This window comes from Lottia gigantea (genome assembly GCF_000327385.1).
Source record: "Lottia gigantea unplaced genomic scaffold LOTGIsca_8, whole genome shotgun sequence".
Taxonomy (NCBI): domain Eukaryota; kingdom Metazoa; phylum Mollusca; class Gastropoda; family Lottiidae; genus Lottia; species Lottia gigantea.
The window spans coordinates 337,661-355,230 of NW_008710662.1; the positions used below are offsets into that span (position 1 = coordinate 337,661).

The window sequence follows — 17,570 nt, forward strand, 5'->3', positions numbered from 1 at the left end:
AGGACTACTCGCAAGGCAGTCTGGCATTTGGATTATGATATGAACTGAACCGTATTAAATCTGAAATGTAAAACATTCCAGAATTTATTTTTATTAGATTTAGACGTGTCGACATTTTACATGGAATATTTTCGATATCAAATAGATGTCAGTCTTTGTTTAATTTCAAAATATAGATTCTCATACCAAGGACATGGAGTGAGATAGAGGATTACGTTTATATCACTATATAGTTAACTTCTATTATATTATATCTATCGTCTTTGCAGATGATCGTTGTCATTGTTTGTATTAAAGTAATAGTGAACAAATATACATCGTTCTTATTTACCAGAAGGCACAATTCTCGACGAAACAATTGGTGAAATTGTTTATTACTACCCATGGATGAACGTTGTTGATCTCAATCATGGAAACGAGTTAAATTAGCTCGTAAACACTTTAAGGCCCCATTCTTGCAGGATTTCGATAAAACATGGTAATATTGTTCAGTATCACCCCAAATATTAATGAAAACAATACAGACTTTTTAGACACAACTGCTTTTAAAGATAGGCCTACCAATTTTCCTGAAACCAATAAATTAGATATTAAAGTATATTTCAAAGAAACTGACACCCGCCAATTTTTGTTTAAATTTTCTTTTTACCCAAAGGATACATTTTCTGGCATTATCAAATCACAAATCTTACATTACCGAATATGCACGCGTTATGTGGATTTCGAGGAAGTGTGTTCTTAAATTTCCAGAAATTACGAGACAGGTTATTCGAAGCGATATTTGAGAAAAATAAAGAGCTCCACTGTAGCAGAAATCAAGCCAAAGAAGGCCCGCATTGTTATTTTTATTTTTTTATTTTTCGCATTTTAAATCAACCACCTAAAATGACGCGTTCGTCCCTTTAAGTAAATTAACAGTTTCTATGTTTTTCAATTGATTCTCATCTATGATCCCAAAAAGGGATACTTCTTTTAAATCAGTTCAGATAACAACAGACACGAATTTATTACTTATTCAACACACAATCTTGTTTATTTTCTAGAACTATATATTTATAAGTCCTGTGCCTGTGCTTTTGCAATATTTGTTGGAAAGGAAAATATTTTATTTCGTATAGAAAAAGGATAGGCAGATGCCTTTGTAACACTCTCCTTTCGTAATATAGTTTTCTATGCAATGTTACAACCAGTATTCTCAAAAAGTTCAAAAGCAGTGTAAGACTGAAGGTTGAATATTTCATACTGCTAGTTGTAACTGTGCTGCCAAATATTTTCTATTAAAATGAAAGCTGCCAGTGGGTGTATATTACTTTGCCTGGCGAGCTATTTTTTAATAGTTGGTGGAAATTTACGTCTCAATTTTCAACTCTTGAAACTGGAGGTGTTGTTCACCGGCGACTAACAGGTTGCACTGATGCATGAAAGTAATTTGTGACATTTCGGGTGTATAGTGAGAAAAATAGAATATAATATTGTGTACTTTTGTTAAGCTTGAGAGAAAACATAAACTTAAAGATAATTTGTACGTCTTACTTAACTTTCCCTAGCTTGGAACAATAAAGATTGACTACTCTATATTGAGAGCGATGGAAATATTGTCAAGACAGAAATATTTCCAACTATGGAGGCCTTTTACGTGCACAACCTGTTGTAGTCAGACTATAGATATATATATAGAAAGATGTATCGGTAAAATGTCAGCTATCTTTATTTTAGCAGGGTTATTTTGGTCTACTGATCTATAATTTATTTCAACCCATTAAAATCTCTTCTTATCATTGCTTCCTTGACACTCTTTTACAACGTAAGTATGCTACCAGACAACGGTCCCTCATCATGTGTTAACGGAAAGATGATTCTTGAAACCTAAATGGGATTTTTAACGCCCATAATACTTTGCTGATAATGGACATTCATGGCGAAAGAGTTCGGTACGTTTACAAGAATATGTAATTTATTTGATAACAGTCGGATTCTTTTTAGACAACAAAATTCAGAAAAAGAAATGACTTTACAGGTTGTAGCAAACTACATGTATTTTATGGTCAATTGCAAAAACAAATCGCGTGTATAGTTCTGCTTGCTGCTTGTTTTTTTTTTTGGCAATAATAAAATTCAAATGCTTTAGACCGAGTGGGTATTGACTGCTCAACTGTAAATGACAGTCTTCTAGAGAGCACCAATCTGTACAGCCTTGGTGTACACTACATAAAAAGAGGACAATTGTAACAGTAGCTCCTCATTTGGCAGATCTTTAGACGTAATCTTAATAATGAGATAGATTTGTGTATCGTTTCATTAGATTTCTTAGTCCCGATTTTCTAAAGAGCGTCTAGTTTTTCTTATATAATATATACTTTCGCATTTTATTTGCAAGACTTTGATTCGGTGTAAACGTCGTCGACGGTAAATCTGAACCCATTTACCACTTTGATTCTAATGATATGTATTTTGTGTCGTTTTGTAAAGCAATGTGCTATTAATATCATTTTAAAAGATAACATTAACACAATAATAGAATTATTTATCAACGAGGAAATTCTAGTAATTTTTATCATTTAAGTGGAGATTCGTGTAAGTCCGTTTATTACGGTTCAAATTAAAGCGATTTATTGAATTTACTCCAGATTATTTGATATAGGTTTATTTAATAATCTGATTATTGTTGATTTTGTGTTTCATTGCATTAAAAATCTGTCTATTCCTTTTGTTTAAGTCTGTTTCAGGGATTTTCTATCCCTTTTCTTGATTCCTGTAACTTAACATTTGATTCAAATTAACATGTTTATAACTCTTATATATCTATATATTTTGTATATATCACAGAGTATCTTAAATTGACGAGTCGTCATTTCAACATTCAAACGCGGAAAATTCTGGACACACATAGATTTGAAGGCTCAAATTTCGACGGTGAGTTTTGAACACTATTACTGATTGGCTTAGCTAGAAAAAATTCCCGTTTCTGAGACTAAAAGTATGATTGGTAAAAAAAAATGGCCACCTGTCCTTTAAAGTCTCTTTTCTGGAAATTGAAGAATTGATTTTAACAGATTTTAGAATCAAGTTAAATAGTTAAATCTTGGAAAAAAACAAAAGTGGAAAAAAATGACCTAATTTGTCTGATTGATCTTTTTTAACTCTATATTATACTGCTCCTGCGCAATCGATTATTAATTCCATTAGTAACTTTATAATACAACTATAATTGATTCGGGTAGAATATTCTGACAAACTGGTCAAGGCGGTAACTTATAGATCAATTGATAACCCCGGTCACTAATTTCAAGGTTATCCTTCATCAATTCCCAAACCTAATCTTACCATCAACGTTATAAATATTATTTAGATACGAGTATTATTATCATTAATATCTGAATCGCTAGACGTACGATATACCATCAGGGGCCTTATTCTCCAAAACATAACATTTCAAGATTTTAAGACATCCAGTTATTTGATTGGATGACAAAACTAAATTTAAAATCCATTTTAGTGATTGACCACTCACATGACTGGAGCAGTAAATTTAGCTTTCAGTTTTCAAGAATGAGGTCCCTGAATATCTAAATTGTTATCATGCCAGTTCATCTAGTTGTACATGAATACAGACAATCCGGGAAAGATCCATCGATAGTCTAGAGAATTGACTAACGACAAACGGAATATGTTTTCAAATAGTATGGTGGTTTTAATCTGATAGAGCCTTGAGTATAAGATTATGTCTGTTCTGCCAAAATCTTGGATTAAATTAAGAGTTCATAGGGTTCAACCTATTTTACGAGTAATATGATATTGAAAGCAAAGCCCAGTTGAGTAAAATATGTGTGGATATTTGCGCTTTGATTCAAGAATATTGATATTTTGAAAGTGGGGTATAATTATTAATTTTATTATCATGTGTGTTTCTTGTTTCATAAACCAAATCTTCGACATGACGATGGCCTCAACTGAAATCTATAACCAAAAATGTTAAGAAAAAGACAAGAAAAGATGAAAGAAAAGAACACATATCAGACGTTTCATTATCAAAATTGAATTAAAAAAAATGTATCAACGTTTCAAGCATTTATGCGAATGAGAATTCAATAACAACCAACAAACGATATGTGTAAAATGATTGCAGTGATGCCTCAAAACATTGATTACAAGAATTAAGTATAAGTAGAATGAATTCCTTAAAATGTACTCTTTATACGTTACAAGAGCAATAAAGTAGGCAATAGTAAGAATTAATTAAGAAGATTAGTGCTAGATTGGTGTTATTAACGACACCACAACTGTTATTATGACATTAAAAATCGACTTTAGGACCTACCGTTTGTTATTTATGACCGCGTTCGATATTCTGGTTTTATCTCTTCCAAGTCGTTTCCACTGCCTGATAATTAACAGGTCTCTGGAGGTGATTTGTTTGTTACTGTAAATTTATAAAGAGTCAGAAAAAGTTCCCAAAAGGACAGAATTCCACGTCAATTTTTTTTTTATCTAATTTAGAATTCCTGATCTTAGAGTAGTATTCTGTCACGATAGTTTCATCATAAGCCTGTTTATTTTCCCCTTTAAATGTCATTCAGCATTATGTGCTGTCACTCCACGATTTGCGATATACAAGGAAAATCTTAGAATTCACGCCACTATATTGGTGCGTTTTAGATATGACTTACACTTCTGTGTGAATATTACATCTTGACATTCTGCTATAGATCAATTAAAACGAGAAAAATATTATAAAACGCTGGTTTTCCAAACGGTCCACCTTAAAATTTCCGTTAGCGCTCTGTGACATATTTTCAGCTTTTCTGAAACAGTCATGATCTGCCGAATGGTTTACTCGAGACACCAGCCCGACAAATCTGGCTCTGTACCCAGTTCCTTAGATATTCTGATGGGATATCGGAATATCGGTGAAACTAGGAAGATCCAGATTTGTCGAGCTAGCGAGACACAAGTCTTGTACCTTCATTGCATTCAGAAACCTTTTGGCAATTGACAATAGCATAGCTCCAATAATTAGGCAATGTAAGTGTAAAAGCTTGCCATGATAAAACCGTTTCGGACAAGCTACAACTAACTTCGTCTAATACATTGGCTTCAATATCCACCTTTCTTGCGTCTTTAAATGCAGCGCTTTGTTTATATTATACGCTAGCAAATATAGCCAAGAACAGAAATTTTGTTATCATTCTTTCTATTCGCTGGCGTACAATGCAATCAATTTGTTGCAGTCCGTAATACAAGAAAGGTGGCGATTGCAGTCAAGGTATAAGTCAGAATTCGTAGCTTGACATTGTGAAGATGTTTTACTCGAGATAAAAGAAAGTTATTTTGAAATATTGCTAGATATATCAAGAAAGCTTTGATGAAGACCTTGTATAGAAAAGACTCTTCTTGGAAACCAGACATATAAAAAACAATTTGTATTACTCTGAGATCTTTTTAGACAAGCTATAGATGATGTGGAAAAGAAAAAAATAACACTTGTAAAAAGTAAATCACACTTCTGTTTAAAGGTATAGTTGTGTCGTGAAACCGTTATCACACATAAAAATTGAAAATCGGCGTCATCATGCTGGAGATTCTAGTCAAGAGTACTTAGTTTGTATAAATATATGTATACAATTGTGTTTGTGAGATACCAAAATAAATCAATATTGTGAAATCATTATTTCAATTAGTTTTTATATCATCACGTGATTGTACAATCAACACACTTGCACGTCATCCATAATTACGGTTTGTTTTGTAAGGGAAATAATTCAAAAAGCCGATATGTCTTACAAATTATGACCTCATCGATATACACACTAGATACACAAAGCTACATTTAGACCAAAACTCTTTTATCGCTTTCACGGGATAATGTGAACGGCCGGAGAGGGGATACAACAATTTAGCCTAGGTCCACATGATATCTTCGCATTAAAATCAAAACAGATGCCGGTTGATCAGCCAAGTAAAGAATCGACATATAAACGTCCCCCGATCCTTTATATGAAGGATATCTTTACTCCACATTACGCTCGTTGCCAGGAGTTTTTTCATCTCCTACTACAATTCCCAAAACGCAGTTCCCAAACTGACTGACTCAAGACTGGTCAACTATCATATAAGTTGAACTCTCGATATGTCTCAAGAGGTTAACAAAATTTATTAATCAAATTAACGTTAAACGTCTGATAACAAACAGACCCAAAGAATGCCAATAATAGACGTAACCAATATGACAAATGTGTATAACATTCTAATGTATACATGGTTCTTGTCATTTTTCACTTTCCCTGGTCAGATCGACAACATTCAGCTAGGGTATTCAACAAATACTGTGGTGGCGCTTAGTATGAACTAAATATACGTATGTCTATTGTCGTTCTGTACCTGAACATGTAATTAAGATGAACAAGTATTATTTCGCCCCCTTTTTTATGTTGCAGAAAAGGCTTCTGAAATGTGCAGTTCATAATGTGTGACTTTTTGAAGAAATAAAGATCTAGGGTTACTCATTTTTTAATTGCAACTCTCTCATTTTAAGACACATAATCGAAAAATACTGGGTTAATATCATTGTCCTGACAAAATTACCCTCATTGCACACTGCATTAGCTGATAAGTGCAGAAAAGTGTTGAAATAATCTAGGTGTTATGTCTGCCGGGGACGGAATTCGAAGAAGGATTTTTACCATGATATATAATTTTCCTCACTCATGGCCATTATTTCAGGTCTAATAACCTAGGCTGGTAATTCGTCATTTGATCTGTCCACACTTGGGACAACTAATTATGATATTGTACAGTGGATAAGAATTAAATGGGGCTCCGATTTCTAAAATCATAAAACATAAATATATAACAAAAATATTCTGTTCAGTCGGATTGAACAAAGTCATAGACTGGTAACCTTTTTTCTTAAAATTCAGAATTCTTTAAATACCCACTTAGTTTCCGATTATTCAGCGTTAATCTGAATTCAACAATGAGATTAATTGAGACTTTAGGTAATGTAATTATAGTGAGTGAGAGACTTATTATATTAAATAGAAAGTTTCTCAGTTTAATATTAATGAGCTATTTCTATATAATGATGATATAGGAGGGTAGAGGGTCGATATGATTTATATCTTTAGGATCAAGCTCTTCCACTCGTAGTGATTTATCTTCGGATATTATCTTGTTATTATGGTTTAATTCAAGTAATGTCTTCTACCAACTCAATGTTTCAGATCAAACACGGGACTTGTAATCTAATTATTATGATAAGTGTGAATAACCAATATACATTATTCGCTCATCAATCTCTCTATACTGACAATGATAATACTGGATTTTAATTCTTAAAGGGTGATGGTCTCAGTGACTCAACTATATGATTCGGGGACCAGTGGATTTAAGTGGGTTCCTCGGGAATTGTATTTTTTTAAACATAACTGCTCACCTGTTTTTTGAGACCCCTCTATAAGTCAAATTATTGCCCTTGGTTGACCCCAGTATGTGAATCATTCTGTATAAGCTTTTAGCTACTGACTTTCGTACATTTTGTTTCAATTTTGTATGTTTTTTTTCTGTGGGACCCTTAAGGGTCGAAGACTTGGTTCAACCAGCCCCCTCAAAGCACAAAAACAAGTCAAAGAGCTGACAAATGTAAGGACTGCAGTTTTGTCATATTATTTGGACATTTTGAAGCCTGCCTTTCTTTATGGGAATTCAGCATTAGTTAAGGGATTGTAAAGAGGTTTCCATTATGTGTATCGGAGACACTGATGGCACAGACGTCTGTGGTTCCGACAAGATGGTACCAATTGATGACATCAGTGGCCCCGATATGCATAACTTTTTTTTAGAAAATCTCTTTACAATCCCTTTAATGCTCTGAGAACTTAATTAGAACAGATGAAAAAATTTTTATGACCTAGTGAAATTTCTGGTATTATTTCTTTAAATTGGCAATGAAGCCAAAATGTCTGGGTGTTGTTACTAGTACTCTAAGTTTATTGGTAAATAAGGATGAATCAACTAACTTATCAGCATATTCTGCAATTGAAAATATCAGTTTTCAATAAAGAAATACAACCGTCATTTATGAATCAAAAAGATATCGCTTATCATTCTTGCTTTTACCAAGCAAAATTTTATATGGAGTAGTTTTTTTTCTTATGCATGTCGTGTCATATCGATAGGTAACTTAAGCCAAGTCTGCCAACGAGTTCAAATGACTGTATAACTATTTACATTTCGTTTTTCGTTTAAAGAAAAAGTTCTAGTCAATCTGCAAGCTAAAGCTGATTAAAATCGATAAATTATCTGACAGTGATTATAAGAAGTCATACAGAATAGTGTCTAACACAATGGCAATTATCTGTGATTATATTTGCCAGTATCCACTTGTTAAATCGAATCTCGCAATTCATTTCTTGAGAGTGGTTTCACCTTTGGCTTGAAATCAACTATATGCACTGGACAGAGGTGTCAAGGACGAAAACTTTCGAGTTATGAAATCAATGCATAAACATCAGTTATTATCACGCTTGTCTACGATGTTGATGGTAAACTTTATTGAACAATATCTTTTAAACTCGAGATGCAGAATTCTTCACAAAGCTGTTGATACAATAGAGATTGATGATCAATCAAACACTGGACTAAGACGTTGGATTTCGACACAATATTCTCATGCTCAACTTAATTTTTCTCGCATTCAAAATTCAAGATTAAGGTGATAATGCCAGTACCCTCAGTAATAGATTGATATATTTCTTTTCTTTGATACAATCAGTTATTCACTTGTAATAGCTGCTTCAATTTGAATAAAACCTTAGTTAAGTTTGGACAAAAGTTTGTGGCCTCGGAGTCCGAGCTTCACAGCAGTATCATTTCAATGCTCAATGTTGTAAAACTATTAAAGATCTCGGACATACTGTGTGCAATTTTCATCAAAAAGTATTTCAAGTCATTAGATTTATAGCGACGGATTAAGTAAGCTCAGGATATTGGCATGCACTTCTAAACAATATTTGGAACAGTCATTATTTCTTCAAGAGCTTTCTTGGTACTCTTACGCTTGATACTTTCAATTTGTTTTCTTCACTAAACCATCCAATTGATGTCATGGTTACATAGTTAATGGTGCTATTGTTCTTGGCTTTTGACAACATTCCAGACATATAATTTTTAGGGAATAAATATAAGGAAATTCACTAACCTTTTAAACGTGTAAAATATTTGGAGCGTTTTCAAGCTGACTAGACTTTATGATTTAATAAAGTTCATTATACCAGACACAACATTAATTCTTAAATCCAATATCTAGCCAGGAAAACTTATTAATTACGCATTGATTTGAGTAATGAAATCCACACTTGTTAACTTGCTTCTCTATATTGAAATTTACATAGCTCTTGGGATTACAACATAACCATTGAATAACTTGTTCAGTTTATCCTCAATTATGTTGAATCTTACAAGTTTACTGTGACCAGCAAACCATATCTGTCTTACAAACGGTGTCATAAAACAAGCACTCAGACAATTCAGCGGGATTTGTACATCTAAACATAATCAAGTCAAATTGAATCATACGCTGATAGTTTGTGTTATACAACCTCTACTGTTTAAAAGGGTCAGTATTTATTCCGGTCGGTCGATATTAAAATTATTTCTCTACTTGAGATCGTAATGGAAATTGATAAAAGCAGGTGATCTAAGTATAATGATTAGAAATTATTTTACAGTATATCTTCTCTACCGATTGTTCCAATGACTTAAATTAGCAGAAAAGTCTTCATGTAAATGGGCAATTGATTTATTGGAAACACTCGAGTCCGAAATTAGCCCAATTCTCTTTTAATGGCTTCCATTTCGGATAGACAAAGAGGAAGTGAAGAAAACACTTGGGTAATAACGATTTATTCCAGTATATCTTGGGAAAAATTCTACGAACCGTTTTCTTTGTGAAAGGAATAATCTGTGCCATAAAGTCAATTCTGCCTTATTGTAGTTATTTTCTTCATCCCTTGACTAAAATAGGTATAGCCATCTAATACTAGCTTTAACATCTGATACAAATTCATCTGAGCCACCCACAGCAGCTTTGAAAATGAACAATCGTACGCCAGAAAGTCTATAATTCAATAAAAGTGTTTGATCATCGGAAGGAGTGCGGACAGTTGAATTTGATCTTCAAATTAGTAACATTTCTAGTTAAAAATAACTATAGGAAGTGGTCGGATAAATCTATCATCTGTTATGTTATCTGTCAATACGTTTCTTTTCATAACCCTCAAGACGAATATGAAAGTTACGCTTATATATATCATTTGAGATAATTTAAATAAAGGTAGTATCGAGAAGTTTAATCGCGTTTCTTTAATTTGATACATCTTGGCTTAAAATAGCTGCTTTAGATAAAGATCCCTTTAGGAAAAAGAAAGGGTGGTTGTGTTTCTCTCGGCATTGAGTGGTTATTAAAATTAGACTAAACTTTTGTATTGTTTTTATGAGCTTTTATTTCTAATATACATGTAGCCACTTTAGTAACGACTCTAGAACGTTCATTAAATTAACCTTTTGTTTATCATTACTTTATAAACACTGCGTCACAAAATACTAACGCTGGTGAGGATAGAAATTTGATTGGTTAAAGTAGATGCCATCGAGTTAGGTTAAAAGGTTAATTTGACGAAATTTCAAGGGGGCTGTCGTTAGACCCTAATTGATATAGATATCTTAAATTTTTTAATTAGAGTGATCCGACTTGCTGTCGGCAAACATAAATCATGACACAACATGTCAACCTACGGAGGTTTTTAGACAATGATATTAAGTTATAAATCTGTTGTTTGAGCAGCTGTTAGTGTAAATTGAAGCCCTCTAAGTATTATAATTTGTTTCATCGTTCATCAAACCTATTCTGAATACAATCAGGCTATATTTTTTTTGAAAGAATTTGCCTAAAAAGTACACGCAAATGATTCATTATTCATAATTTTTTTCAGACTTAATTGACATTACACAGGCTTTCGAGTAAGGTCGCTGAATTGCCAATAAAATCCTCTTCAATCTATCCAAATCATTTAGACTTTATGTTCTGTGAAGATTTAAATTTCTGTCAAATTTGTCTTCACCTTAATGGGCAAATGATTTTATTAGTGTCATGTATTTTGTAACGAGGGAAATTTTGAGAGATGAAGTAGTACAAATTCAACTGCTTTAATGAAATCTATATTAGAGGAATATATAGAGGGTTTATATGTTGGAGAATCTATTCTTCAAAAGCTTTATGTTCTGATCTTAATAACTTGTCTTTTTCAGAGACAGTTTGTGAGAAAGAAAAAAGAATAAGATTTTGAATAAACATTATTTCTATTCTATAGTTCCAGTATTCACAAGCATTACTTTTTATTCATTTAGTAAGATTATTAAGTGATTCGGCAGAATGAACAGTTTATGATGTGGTAATTTGTAGGCTAGTATATGAATATACTATGAATGAACAGTTTTAACTTACACATTAAAATTTAATGCTGATCACAAAATCATATTGTTCAATCATTCACATGCTTTCATTTGGTACATTAAAGAAATTGGAATCCAATTTTCCAGTGTTGCATCATATATGTAATGAATCTTAAAGTAACAAACTGTACATGAGTATGATCAAAATGGAAGTTTTCTAAATTTTTAATGTTTATCGGGGAAACTAATAGAATCAGTTTGCACCATTTCCATTTTCAATCAGACGTCTGTGTTTCCTGCAACTCCACTAAAGCTTAGTGTTTGATGACGACACTAATCACGTAGGGCCTTATGTACAAGCTATTTGTGATAAGAAAATTGGAATGGTACAAAATGATGCTATCAGTTTCCCTGATACACATAATTATTTTTAGAAAACCTCTTTACATTCCCTTTAAACGTTACAATGAATTCCAATGACAGACTTTTTCCATTCATCACAATTTCAATTTTAAGCAGGTGATTTTTTAAATGATTTCGGTTTTCCATCAGATTTTTTCACAATTTTACTAGGTTTTCTTCTCTTCTCATAGGCTGAGCTTTTCTTACGACCATATCTATCTTCTTTACCAAATTTCTTTTTCTTGGGGGTGGTTGGTTGTTCTGAAATCACAGGAGAGATTTGAAAACTAGATGTTGAATTAAGGGGTTAACAAGGAGTTTAAAAGCTTATATAAGTTTATCAGGGACCCTTATAGTTTATAGTATCAAGCCTACAGTCAAATGCAATTTTTTTTTGTTTCTAAATGTTTTGTTACATGTTTTTTTTTTGTCTGCAATATAATATATATTCACAGTGTCTTGTGATAATCAAATCAGCCAATAAACATGCTTGCATATGGCCATTTTTACCTTATTATTTGAGTCTATTTGAACCCAGGTCCTATTCATTTCTTTAGGCAAAGCCTTATCTAATACCTTTGAAGTTATGCCTACATCACAGTGCCTGAATAATGCTGTGCCTATATGACATGTGCCCAAATGAATGTGTTCCTAAAAGAGGTGTGTCTAAGGCCATACAAAATAAATAGTCTGTTTTTAAAAATGTCTGATTGTTGCTTTAATATTAAATGTACATTAAATTTGTGGTAGTAAATAATAAATGCTTTCTCTCGCTCCGATTTATTCCACTTGAAAATCTAAAAATGCATTTATAAATAATAAATTCGCCCTCTCACTCCGATTTTTGAAAAAAAAAGGCCTGCAAAACAGACAATTTATTTTGTATGGCCTAAAATTCCTAATCTGACTTGTGATTAAAGTATTTGTGCCTAAATGACAGTCAACCGAGTTTATAAGACAATAAATTTTGTACTTACCAATATCTTCAATAAATGTTACAATAATATTTCTACCATCTACTTCTTCTTTGTGTTTTTCTTTCTGAGCTTTTTTAGCAGCCTCAATAGTTTCAAATGTTACTATAGCAGTACTGTTAATATATAACACAATATAGATTATATAGTATTTATAACCAAATAACTCTTCTGGTAATTGTTTGCAAGTGCCCAAATTCAAACTTAACCTAAAATTCTACTCTGATGGTTTGACTAGATTTGACAAGGCAAGCAAAACTAACACAAAGGCATTGCATACTATAAAAAGTTGAGTTTCAACAATTTGATCAGAGCTGTTGATTAGATTGTATATGCCAGTCATATGCAACTGGAAAACAAAGATCTGTCTTTCTCACTTAAGCTTTCCGTAAATTGAAATTATTTGATGAATAATAATAAACAACTTACCCTTGTGATTTACCTGCAGCATTCAAACACAGTTTAACACTACTGCTATCCTCAAATACAGATTCTAATGTTTCTTTTGTTGTTTCAAAATTCATATTTCGCACTCTTAATATTTTACTGTGTCCTAATAAAAACACAAAGATGTAGAATTATTTGCATAGGATGCAAGTCAATAAATCTCACTCTTAGTCAGTAAGAAATTCAATCTGATTCAATGCAAATTTGGATGTGAGTTTTTCTTGAGGTGACTCACCTTGTCATCCATGATCTGACAAAATTTTTATGTATCTCATGTTCATATAATACTCAACCAATCAAATACTGGTACCTTGTGGGAAATTGTGGGATAATCATTCATTGTTAAACTTCTAACAGTGTTTTTATAGCTTAGCATAAGTACTTGTATGAACATGATTAAAGAAGAAATTTGTCAGATCAAAGATGACACGTGCAGTAAAATGTAGATACTACACAAAACAAAACATCTAGATCTGCATTTTAATCATATTCTGACTAAAAGCAAGATTACCACTGGTATTCTGGGAAAGACCATCTAACCTGTGTTTTTAAGGTCCCCTGAAACAAGATTTGCAATTTGATAGACAAAGAAATGGACTTGCAACTGGAAACTTTGTAAGAGTTGGAAATATGAATACTTACTTCCCCCTACTTCTACAGTATCAAGAATTAATTTCTGTCCTTTTAATTCTAGATTCTTCTTTTTTAAATACTCCTTTACTTTATCTATTGAGTCCATTTTAATATAGGCGAAACTACAAAATGAAAAAAATTGTCATTGTTTGTTTAGTAAAGAGTCTATGTTTATCTTCTCTTGGTTATTTTAAGACTGCGTTGCTGTCTTTTTTATTGGAGAAAATTTTGGGCCCCTCCTGAGACCGACCCTGGGCTAGCTACGGGCCTGTATGCTATTTAAAAGTAGGCTCATCAAGCAAGCTAATGTAGTCATATCAAATACATTCAAGTTGATATGAATACCTACCCCTTATTTCTACCAGACATTGTTTTGGGATATTTAATATTTACAGCACCAGGGAATATATCTCGTAGAGCATCTTTAGATACAGTGGATTCTATATTTTTCACAAATATTGTCTGAGATTCTACAAATACAATGTTCATTCATTATTTCTCTTTGTCTTGTGTTTTAGTATTCTTAAGTAAATTTTTCAAAAATCGATCAGGAAACCAAACTCTGTTATTGATTTTACTACTTTCAATAATTGATACATTTTAATCATCACTCATAACTTTTCTTTCATTTGATAAACAAGAGGTTGCCTAGCAAGATACGTCCACTTTCCTGATACATTTTCAGTATATCAAGGGTGATCACCAATCTGTATCAAATCATACCAAATATTTATTTTGTACACACACACATTATTTAATAAAATTCTGACATAAACTGTCACCCCTGTCGAGTTCACAAGCCAACAAATATTGATATGTTTTTACTAAGTCAAAGGCAATAACTTCCGTTGATTGAATTGTCAAATTCAAACTTGACTAAGTTCTCATCATCATTATAAATGATCATAAGGAAACCATTAAATAAACCCACTTACTGACTTCTACTTCTTTAACATCAAAATGTGTTTTTTCAGCATTAATTTTAATTTTACTGCCATCAATCTTTTTACCATTTAATGCTAGAGCTTTCTCTAAATCATCAGGATTTAACAAATCAACATGACAAAATCTGGAATCAAAAGAATAATCATATTAAATTGTGGCTTGTTTTGAAATTCTGTTAACAACAGTTTTCTCATACTTTTTATTACATTACAAGTTCTGTACCATACATTCATCATTTTCAATATCTTTAGATCTCAGATCACTTGTTTGGCTCCACAAAGTTCTTAAACCACAAAAATTTCACTAAATATAATCGAACTGTTCAAATGAAATTAAGAATGTATATCTAATTGTAAAACTGACCTTCTGCCATTTTTCTTCCTAACTTCATACAATGTAATATTATGGTTTGTGAAGAATTCAGTTATTGCCTCCCTTGAAATTTTAGTGTCCAATCCACCAATGAACAATGTCTTATCTGAAAACAAATAGATATCATTAAAAGCAATGAGATATGTTGAATTTCAGGCATGTATGATTTAGACATGGCTTAGTTTCATGTATCAACTATTATATGATCCAGTGAAAAGCAAGTCTCATCCTTTCTGTTTTTAAAAAATACAATACACATCAGTTATAAAACAATTTGTTACTTCTTTTCAGAAGAATTTATACCCAATTCTCATTCATATTTGACTGCTATTAACTTAACTTACGTTTTCCTTTCTTATTTTTTCCACTGTTTTTCTTTTTCTTTGGTTTATCACTCTGTGTTTCATCAACTTGTTCTTGACTTTTCTTTTTCTTCTGTTTGTCTATAATAAAATGAAATTTTCTTCCAATTACGCAAGTTTTGTGATAATATGACCATGTGAAAATGAAATGTGACTTTGAGAAAAGCTTACGGCTATAAAATGCTGTTCCACTTAATCTGAATAAAACTCAGTTTTGTAGGCGCAGGCACCTTAAAATGAAGAAATTTTTCCCTCATCAAAACAAAGACCTGATGAAGATGAAGATGTTTCTACAGGCAGAATGTTTTCAACTATCTCCAAACCAATTCCCGAAATTTTCTTGCAAGCCTACCTGATATTTTAGGTTGTTTAACTTCTGGGGTAGCCACCTTTACAGATTCTGACTTTCTCTTTTTTCCTTTCTTTGACTCTTTGTTTTCTGTTTCTTGTTTCAATGTCTGAGGCTTTTCCATATCAACTATTTCTACCACTTCTTCTCTACTCTTTTTCTTTATTCCATTTTCTTTAAGTTTCTTTACTTTCATTTTGCAACTTGTTATCTGGAAAAATGATAATAAGAATAATGTTTGAAAAGGGTAACCACATACAATTACAAATTGCAAAACTGATTTTGGCACTTCTATTGCTCTATTGCTATGTTTTCAATACACACTTGGACCAAGTGCTGTTAACCCTTGGTCTGACTTTATTTTGGTCTGGGTTGTCTTGTATTCTGACCATAATTTTTACACTTACAGAATTGTATTTTCCTCAATTATTTCTGTATCAATTTATATTAACTTCAAAAGAGTAGGCCTACTAAGGGCCTAACCTAAGGGCAGTGTGGGTATAAGATTTTCTAAATGAAAATGCCAACCACAGAGGTGTTGATTTCAAATATAAAATTTTAAAATTTATATTCCTATAGTATAGCCTATGGATCTGAAGGCAATTTAAGAAAAATAGAATGAAATTGGAAATATAAGTTTGAAATTTGTATATTATTGAGATAAAAAAAAAAATTCAATTCTGACCTCGAGTCGAGTTACTGTTGTTGTGGACAGATTGCGATCGGATCGAAATAAAATAAGTATCAGCAGTCGAGCTGGCTAATCTAGGTCAATCAAGATTTCAATCGCTTATTATGAAAATATCACTTCGAATACTTTAATTATTGTCAAATTACCTTTCAAAATAATCAAATTGTTGAAATGTATCCAATGAAACTGCACGTGTTCAATGAATTTTGTAAACAAAGATGAGAGTTACGTCCCTTGATATTTTAAATGGACTCAGACCACTAAAACTTCTTACGTACAATCATAGTATGTCTATGCGTACAATACCAACTGCACATTATAATTTTATTTGACCGTTGAGGTTACTTGTTTAAAAATCCAGTTTAATCCTTTCATTAACAGAATAAAATCGGTTAGAGAACTGTAAGATGGCTATTCATAATAAGTCGTCGGGGTACTGTAATTCGAAGCACTGCACTTTCTACACACCTCAACTTTTTAGCCAATATCTCCCCGCTTGTCTTTTCTTACTTCACCTCTATTCCCTCTCCCATCCCTCTCTTCTTTCCCTCTCATACCCCTCTCTTCTTTCCCTACTGTTCTTACTCTTTCTCCTTGTACTTTTCTCTATTTTCCCCCATGGTATCATTCACCTGTACTTCTTCCCCTTTCTCTATGCTTCCTATATCTCCCCTCCTTCCTCACTGTCTTTCTTTAGTGTTTTCTTCTTCCTTTCTCCTGCACTGTATACTATTCCTAATTATGTTTTTTACTTCCCAATATTGCTTCAAAGTTTCCCTGACACCGACCCCGGTCCTCTTGTTTCCATCTGGATATTACTTTCTACAATCCTATCTTCAATTTAAACGACTTAACAGTGAATTCATATCCCTTCACTAAAATATGCAACCCAACAATTTCTTTGATTATAGCATCAATTCGCCAATTACATTAAATTTTTCACGACG

General features: G+C 32.4%; 1 protein-coding gene across 1 annotated transcript; it reads right to left on the reverse strand.

Annotated features, from left to right (window-relative positions):
• Positions 1-11,340: 11,340 nt before the first annotated feature.
• Positions 11,341-16,816, reverse strand: LOTGIDRAFT_229514 (hypothetical protein). Its single transcript, XM_009066816.1, has 10 exons — positions 16,770-16,816; positions 15,936-16,143; positions 15,566-15,664; positions 15,213-15,327; positions 14,840-14,973; positions 14,254-14,374; positions 13,914-14,026; positions 13,254-13,377; positions 12,828-12,940; positions 11,341-12,111 (listed from the first exon to the last, which is right to left on the reverse strand). The coding sequence occupies exons 2-10, from the start codon at positions 16,126-16,128 to the stop codon at positions 11,960-11,962; spliced, it is 1,164 nt and encodes a 387-aa protein (XP_009065064.1). The 5' UTR covers positions 16,129-16,143; positions 16,770-16,816; the 3' UTR covers positions 11,341-11,959.
• Positions 16,817-17,570: the final 754 nt, after the last annotated feature.